The 7,797-nt window shown below is 49.4% G+C and overlaps 1 protein-coding gene across 1 annotated transcript; it reads right to left on the bottom strand.

Annotated features, from left to right (window-relative positions):
• Positions 1–381: 381 nt before the first annotated feature.
• On the bottom strand, positions 382–7,257 carry ANKRD39 (ankyrin repeat domain 39; the record flags this gene model as incomplete). Its single annotated transcript, XM_026451256.1, has 4 exons — positions 382–841; positions 6,034–6,237; positions 6,978–7,081; positions 7,210–7,257. Coding segments are annotated over 4 exons (500 nt in total), but the record flags the coding sequence as incomplete, so codon positions are not given.
• Positions 7,258–7,797: the final 540 nt, after the last annotated feature.

The raw sequence follows: 7,797 nt of genomic DNA, 5'->3' as shown, positions 1-7,797 counted from the left end.
GAAACTGGCATGGGTGGGCGGCTCACAGCAGACACAGGCGCTCAACCTCACTAGTAGCCAGCAATGGAAAACGAAACAGCACTTTTCTCTTGTTGGACTGTTGCAATGAATGGAATCAGGGTATATGAGCGAAGTGCTGATGAGGCGCTGGGGAAGCGGGCCTCCCTCAGGCTGCCTGCCACGTGCCAGGCCCTCTCTCGAGGGCTCTCCCAGTGCGCACTCACCTCGTCCCACAGTGACTCTGAGGCAGGCCCTATGATCACCACTCCCTGTACAGAGGAGGAAACAGAGGGGCAGACAGCTAAAGTGACTTTTCCCAAGGGCATTCAGCTAGAGGGCAGCTTCTCACATAGTCCCTATTTTCTTCTAATGCTTACATAGTTTTGTGTTTTTATATTTAGATATTTAATCTTGCAATTTATCTTTGTGTGTGGGATGAGGTAAGGATATAACTTTATTTTTTTCCAAATGAATAGATGTCTCATATGAACTAATTTAGAATGTGATCACCTGCCCAGGCTTAAACACTTTTAGCCACACCAGATCGACTCCCTCGCTTCCACAGCGGCCACACTGGGGCTCTTCCTGGCTCGTCGGGCCTCATTTCCCTGCGCAGCAGCATGGATGCGGACCAAGGCAGGGGCATGGAGAACTGGTCTGTGTACCCTTTAAAGGCAGCCGGAGACAGGGTGGCGGCTCAGCTGGAGAGCAGGTCCCGCAGGTCACTGTCGCAGGGCAGCAGGTCACATGCCAGCCGTGCCTTTCGGTCCCGGACGGCCTTCAGGGCTGGGCTGTGTTGCAGGAGGAGGGAGCAGATGTCCCCGTGACCCCTCTCAGCAGCCTGCGGAGAGAGAGGCTGGAATCAAAGGGCACACCCCGCACTGGGCTCTGCTCTTTCTTGTTCCACTTTCAGGGGCTTCTTCCTTCTAAAAAAGAGGCCTCTCGGCGCGGTGGCTCACGCCTGTAATCCCAGCACTTTGGGAGGCCGAGGTAGGCGGATCACTGGGTCAGGAGTTCGAGACCAGCCTGACATGGTGACACCCCATCTTTACTAAAAATACAAAAATCAGCCGAGTGTGGTGGCACGTGCCTGTAATCCCAGCTGCTCAGGAGACTGAGGCAAGAGAATCGCTTGAACCTGGGAGGCGGAGTTTGCAGTAAGCCAAGATCACGCCATTACACTCCAGCCTGGCCAACAGAGCAAGACCCCAACTAAAAAAAAAAAAAAAAAAAAAAGAGGCCTCATGGAAATAAGAGATACGGCTGTTTGAGTAGATTTCTTCTAATTCCTACCAAATCCCAATGACTTTATACTGATTTGTGGAGTATCCCAGTGCCATTCTCACAGTTAGCCTGAGTTTTTCTTTCTTGTGTCCTCTGCTAACTGTCTTTGGCCAGACCTACACATTAAAAACAAACACAGCACGTTGTATCTCCAGGCATCGCTCACAAGCCTGCACACATCACCTACAGGGTGCTGTGCACTGTGGGCACGGGAGGCACCAGAGATGGCCCCCACCCTTTAGGAACTTTTATTTATTTATTTTCTTGTCTTTTTTAATTTTTACTTTGCGTTTTAGAGACAGGGTCTCACTCTGTTGGCCAGGCTGGAGTTCAGTAGCCATTATAGCTCATTGTAGTCCGCAACTCCTGAGCTCAAACGATCCTCCTGCCCCAGCCTCCCAAGCAGCTGAGATTACAGGCATGCACCACTATACTTAGCTAAACTTTTTTAAAAAAATTATTTATTTTGGATTTTTAAAAATAGAGACAGGGCGGGTACAGTGGCTCATGCCTGTAATCCCACTTTGGGAGGCTGAGATGTGCAGATCACTTGGGGTCAGGAGTTCGAGACCAGCCTGGCCAACATGGTGAAACCTCACCTCTACTAAAAATACAGAAATTAGCCAGGCGTGGTGGCATGTGCTTGTAATCCCAGCTACTCGGGAGGCTGAGGCATGAGAATTGCTTGAACCTGGGAGGCAGAGGTTGCAGTGAGCCAAGATCATGCCACTGCACTCCAGCCTGGGCGACAAAGCAAGACTCCATCTCAAAAAATAAAAATAAAAATAAATAGAGACAGGGTCTTGCCATGTTTCCCAGGCTGGTTTCGAGCTCCTGGACTCAAGCTGTCCTCCCACCTCAGCCTCCCAAAGTGCTGGGATTACAGGCATGAGCCAAAGTTCCTGGACAGGAAACTCTGAGACAGGCAGGGAAAGACTGAGGCCTAGTTCCCTGTGTTCTCTTCTTCTAAGGTAGACACCCCAATCTGGATGTCAGTTTCTAACCTACCTCCTCCAAAAAATAATAGAGTTAACTTGATTTACATAGATTATCTTATTTAACTTTCACAATAGCCCTCACAGGCAAGAATCATCATTATTCCCATTTTACAGATAAGAAATTTAGGCTTAATAAATGGCTTGCCCAAAGTCGCAGGGCTAACATGGCCACCTGGGATTCTAAATCAGGTTTGCCTGAACTCTTAATAACTCTGTGAACCACTATTATTTCCTACTCCTCCTAATAGACAAATTGGTAGACTCCAGGGGCTTTTGAGAGGTATCAAAATTAACACTAGTGGCAACCACCGTCCCAAATTTGAATCCAAATCTTTACTCAGCTGGTCCTCCTGAGTAGACACAAAGCTCTCTATTCCACTGCCTTAATTCAGGCAGTGGGATGTTGTCAGCAGTTGTAAGATGCATCCCAAATAATGTTTACAAAAAGTAAAATACGAATGTTTGCAAATCGTTTTAAAAGACACATACACACGCCGGGTGCCGTGGCTCATGCCTGTAATCCCAGAACTTTGGGAGGCCGAGGCAGGTGGATCACCTGAGGTCAGGAGTTCGAGACCAGCCTAGCCAATACGGTGAAACTCTGTCTCTACTAAAAATACAAAACATTAACCGTGCATGGTGGTGTGTACCTGTAATCCCAGCTACTTGAGAGGCTGAGGCAGGAGAATCGCCTGAACCCGGGAGGCAGAGGTTGCAGTGAGCTAAGATTGTGCCACTGCACTCCAGCCTGGGCAACAGAATAGGACTCCATCTCAAAAAAACAAAACAAAACAAAACCAAAAACACAATAAAGAAAAATGCACATATCTCACATTTGCATTATCTGCATGACAGAAAAAGGGACAGAGATGCACCTAACTACGGTAACACCAGTCAGGTATACCCATAACAGCATCCTGGCTGTTTACATCCATCATGTGAGTTGTAGCAGTAAAATGTCTGAGCAACATGATTAAAAACAATCTGTCTATCCAATTGGCAAGGATTTTTTAAAAAACCCAACATTCAGCTGTTCACTCAGCATGTATTCACTGGGCGCCTGTGCTAAGTGCTAAGCCTGCAATGTTTTTTCGGGTGTTTTTTGAGACGGGATATCTCTGTGTCACCCAGGCTGGAGCCCAGTGGCACGATCTCAGCTCACTAGAGCCTCCACCCCCCGGATTCAAGTGATTCTCATGCCTCAGTCTCCCAAGTAGCTGGAATTATAGGTGTGTGCCACCATACCTGGCTTTTTTTTTTTTTTTTTTGAGACGGAGTTTCGCTCTTGTTGCCCAGGCTAGAGTGCAAGGGCGCAGTCTTGGCTCACCGCAATCTCCGCCTCCCGGGTTCAAGTGATTCTCCTGCTTCAGCCTCCTTGAGTAGCTGTGATCACAGGCACGTGCTACCACACCTGCCTAATTTGGTATTTTTAGTAGAGACAGGATTTCTCCATGTTGGCCACGCTGGTCTTGAACTCCCGACCTCAGATGATCTGCCCGTCTCAGCCTCCCAAAGTGCTGGGATTACAGGTATGAGCTACCATGCCCGGCCTAATTTTTGTATTGTTAGTAGAGATGGGTTTTGCCACGTTGCCCAGGCTGGCCTCGAACTCCTGGACTCAAACAGTCGGCCTGCCATGGCCTCCCAAAGTGCTGGGATTCCAAGTGTGAGATATGCGCCCAACCCAGCTACAACAATTTAAACAGGGCAAAGCCCCAGCTGTTTCTACTGAGACACGCAGACCCCAAACAGGGAATTCCAGGGGTAGAGGAATTAGGAAAAGCTGAGCCCATGGTGCGTACAGCTAGGCATACATCCAAGTGAGCTAACCGTGTCTAGGGATCAGGAAAGGCTCTCGCGAGGTGTGATATGTGAGCCGAGATCCACAGAAAGGGCAGAAACAAGTCAGATAACAAACGCGAGGGCAGAGGTACCCAGACGGGACAACTTGTTATACATGGCTCTGGGGGGACAGAGTAGTAGGTTCCAGAAAATTAAAATGGCTGGATGTGGTAGTTCACACCTGTAATCCCAACACTTTGGGAGGACTGCTAGGGCTCGGGAGTCGAGGAGAGTGACAGACCCTGTCTCTACTACTAATAATGCTTATTTTGAAAGCCTGGGCAATGTGGTGAAGCTGTTTTTGCAAAAATTAGCCAGGCATGGTGGCATGTGCCTGTAGTGCCAGCTACTTGGGAGGCTGAGGTGGGAGCATTGCTTGAGCCCAGGAGGTTGAGGCTACAAGTGAGCTGTGATCGTGCCAGTGTACTCCAGCCTGGGTGAAAAAGTGAGACCCTGTCTCTAAAATAAAATAAAATAGCCGGTCATGGTGGTGCAGGCATGTATAGTCCCAGCTACTCAGGAGGCTCAGGTGGGAGGATCACTCAAGCCCAGGAAGTCGGGGCTGCGGTGGGCTGTAATCATGCCACTGCCCTCCAACCTGGGTGACAGAGCCAGATCCTGTCTCAAAAAAAAAAAGAAGAAGAAAAAAGGAAAATGATTAGTAGGGCCTCTGAGTGTAACAGACCAGGAGGCCGGGCGCGGTGGCTCAAGCCTGTAATCCCAGCACTTTGGGAAGCCGAGATGGGTGGATCACGAGGTCAGGAGATCGAGACCATCCTGGCTAACACGGTGAAACCCCGTCTCTACTAAAAAATACAAAAAACTAGCCGGGCGAGGTGGTGGCGCCTGTAGTCCCAGCTACTCGGGAGGCTGAGGCAGGAGAATGGGGTGAACCCGGGAGGCGGAGCTTGCAGTGAGCTGAGATCCGGCCACTGCACTCCAGCCTGGGCGCCAGAGCGAGACTCCGTCTCAAAAAAAACAAAAAACAAAAAAACAGACCAGGGGATAAGAGCTCAGGAGAAAACTGGAGGGATGGGGAAAAAAAACAAAAAAAGAAAAAAAAAAAAAAAAAAACTGGAGAAGAGGGCAGGAAACCTTCACAGTAGCTCACGGACCTGGAAAAAGCAAAACGTCAAGGACTCCAGGTGGGGGCGTGGCGTGATCAGAACTGCTTTAAACCATCGCTCCCGGAGAAAATCAAAGAAGGGGCAAGAGGGGACTAGATTTACACGTATATGATTTATACACATATGCCACACACGCATAGACCGCCTCTCAAAGGTGCCTGCAAACTCAGTAAAGTGGCCAAGCAGGGTAGCTCACACCTGTAATCTCAGCACTTAGGGAGGCAGAGGCAGGAGGATCAACTGAGCCCAGGAGTCTGAGACCAGCCTGGGCAACACAGTGAGACCCCATTCCTCACAAAAAAGGAAAAACAATCGGTAAAGTGAATGCCTCAAAGGATGGGCCTAGAAGGCTGAGGGATGAGGAGCTGGGTGGGCGGGAAACTCGCTTTCATGGCATGCCCTTGTTGACTCTTCAGATTGTTCACCATGTGTAGGTATTTCCAGCTAGAAAGAGTTTTTAAATGATCACTCCAGCTAACATATAGCAAGTGCACTACAGGGACAGGCAAGAGTATGCATAAGTTTCAGAAAACTACATGGAGAAGGCTGCATGCCATGTCTCTAAGGGAAAGAAAACTAAAGCGCCACAGGACATTTTAATTTACACGCTCAGAAAAAAAGGCTGGAGAATTAGCCATTAGTCCTAAACTGATGACAGATGGGCAAGGGGATTACAAATGATTTTAATTGTCTTCTCTGATTTCCTGTTTTCCCCATGTTTTCTACATGAACATGTTATCACTTCAAGGAAACAACATTTTTGGAAGGGGGAACGGGCCCACCTTATGCAGACTGGTCATGCCGTCGTCATCCACCACCCTGGGGTTGGACCCATGTGACAGCAGGAGCCGCGCGATTTCAGTGTGCCCGCAGTAGCTGGCTCGGTGCAGAGCAGTGGCACCCCCGTGGGTCTGGGCATCACACTTAGCTCCGTTTTCCAGCAGGAACTGGCACACAGCGTAGTGCCCATTGCGGCTGGCATAGTGCTGCAGGGAACAGAGACCGAGGTCAGATGGGAGAAGCCAGGCAGGGGACAAGGGTGGTGGAGAGGTGAGAGCGTGCCCCCCCCCGCAGCGAGGGGCCTGAAGTCATCTCAGGTTCCACCCCCAGCAGTTGTGTGACCTGGGCAAGCTTCTGCATGCCTAACCTGAGTTTGTCCAGCTGAAAAATGGGGAAAATGATCATTCCTATCTCACAGAATTGTTACGAAAATAAAACTAAATCACTGGCTGGGTGCAGTGGCTCACACCTATAATCCCAGCACTTTGGGAAGCCGAGGCAGGTGGATCACCTGAAGTCAGGAGTTTGAGACCAGCTTGGCCAACATGGTGAAAACCCATCTGTACTAAAAATACAAAAATTAGCTGGATGTGGTGGCATGTACCTGTAGTCCCAGCTACTCGGGAGGCTAAGGCAGGAGAATTGCTTGAACCTGGGAGGCGGAGGTTGCAGTGAGCTCAGATCACGTCACTGTACTCCAGCCTGGGTAACAAGAGTGAGACTGCATCTCAAAACAAAACAAAACAAAACCTAAACCACTGATGTAAAGCTCTCACAGTAATTTAAAAAATCCAGGTTCATATGATGCTTAAAAAGAGAAATTTTGCTGGAAGAGAATAAAGGGAGGGAGGAGGTAAAAGTTAACCATCAATCCCCCTCCTCATAGAGCAGGTGTCTCCTGAGTTAACGCTTCTGTCTCCTGACCCTGTGCTCCTCCTTAGCTCACCAGTGCAGTGTAGCCGGCTGAGTCGGGCTGACTCAGGTCCTCAGCCTTCTGGATTAAATGCTTCACTCGGCCCAGGTCTCCATTCAGGGCTGCCGACCAGATTCCTGCAGATAACCAACCAAAGGACTGAATGATGCTGAACGACTGGGAGTTTCAGTGCTTGCTTTGCCTCGTGACCTCAGTTTTCTTGTCTATAAAGTGAAGAATATTCATTCCTTCAACAAATACCAACCGAGCACCTCCTCTGTGTTGAGGTTTGTTCTCAATGCTGGTGACTTAGCTGTGAACAAGACAGACAGGGGCACGTCTCATTAGGACGGCAGAACTGGGCGGACACAGACATCTCCATCCCCTTCTCACACAGACGTGCTGGATGAAGTAATGTTTAAAACGTTTGGATCTAGAGTGAAATTCAGGTCGGGCTGGGATTACAGGCACCCACCACCATGCCCGGATAATTTTTTTGTATTTTTAGTAGAGACAGGGTTTCACCATGTTGGTCAGGCTGGTCTCGAACTCCTGACCTCAAGTGATCCACCTCCCTCAGCCTCCCAAACTGCTGGGATTATAGGCATGAGCCACCGTGCCCAGTCAGAAACAACTTTTTAAAAATATAGGCTGGGCGCGGTGGCTCACATCTGTAATCCCAGCACTTTGGGAGGCCGAGGCAGACGGATCACGAGGTCAGCAGATTGAGACCATCCTGGCTAACACGGTGAAACCCCGTCTCTACTAAAAATACAAAAAATTAGCCGGGCGTGGTGGCGGCGCCTGTAGTCCCAGCTACTTGGGAGGCTGAGGCAGGAGAATGGCGTGAACC

Source organism: Piliocolobus tephrosceles, unplaced genomic scaffold (assembly GCF_002776525.5).
Source record: "Piliocolobus tephrosceles isolate RC106 unplaced genomic scaffold, ASM277652v3 unscaffolded_28439, whole genome shotgun sequence".
In the NCBI taxonomy this organism is placed as follows: domain Eukaryota; kingdom Metazoa; phylum Chordata; class Mammalia; order Primates; family Cercopithecidae; genus Piliocolobus; species Piliocolobus tephrosceles.
Note: the sequence above shows the minus strand (reverse complement) of the source record. Positions and strands in the feature narration are given on the sequence as shown.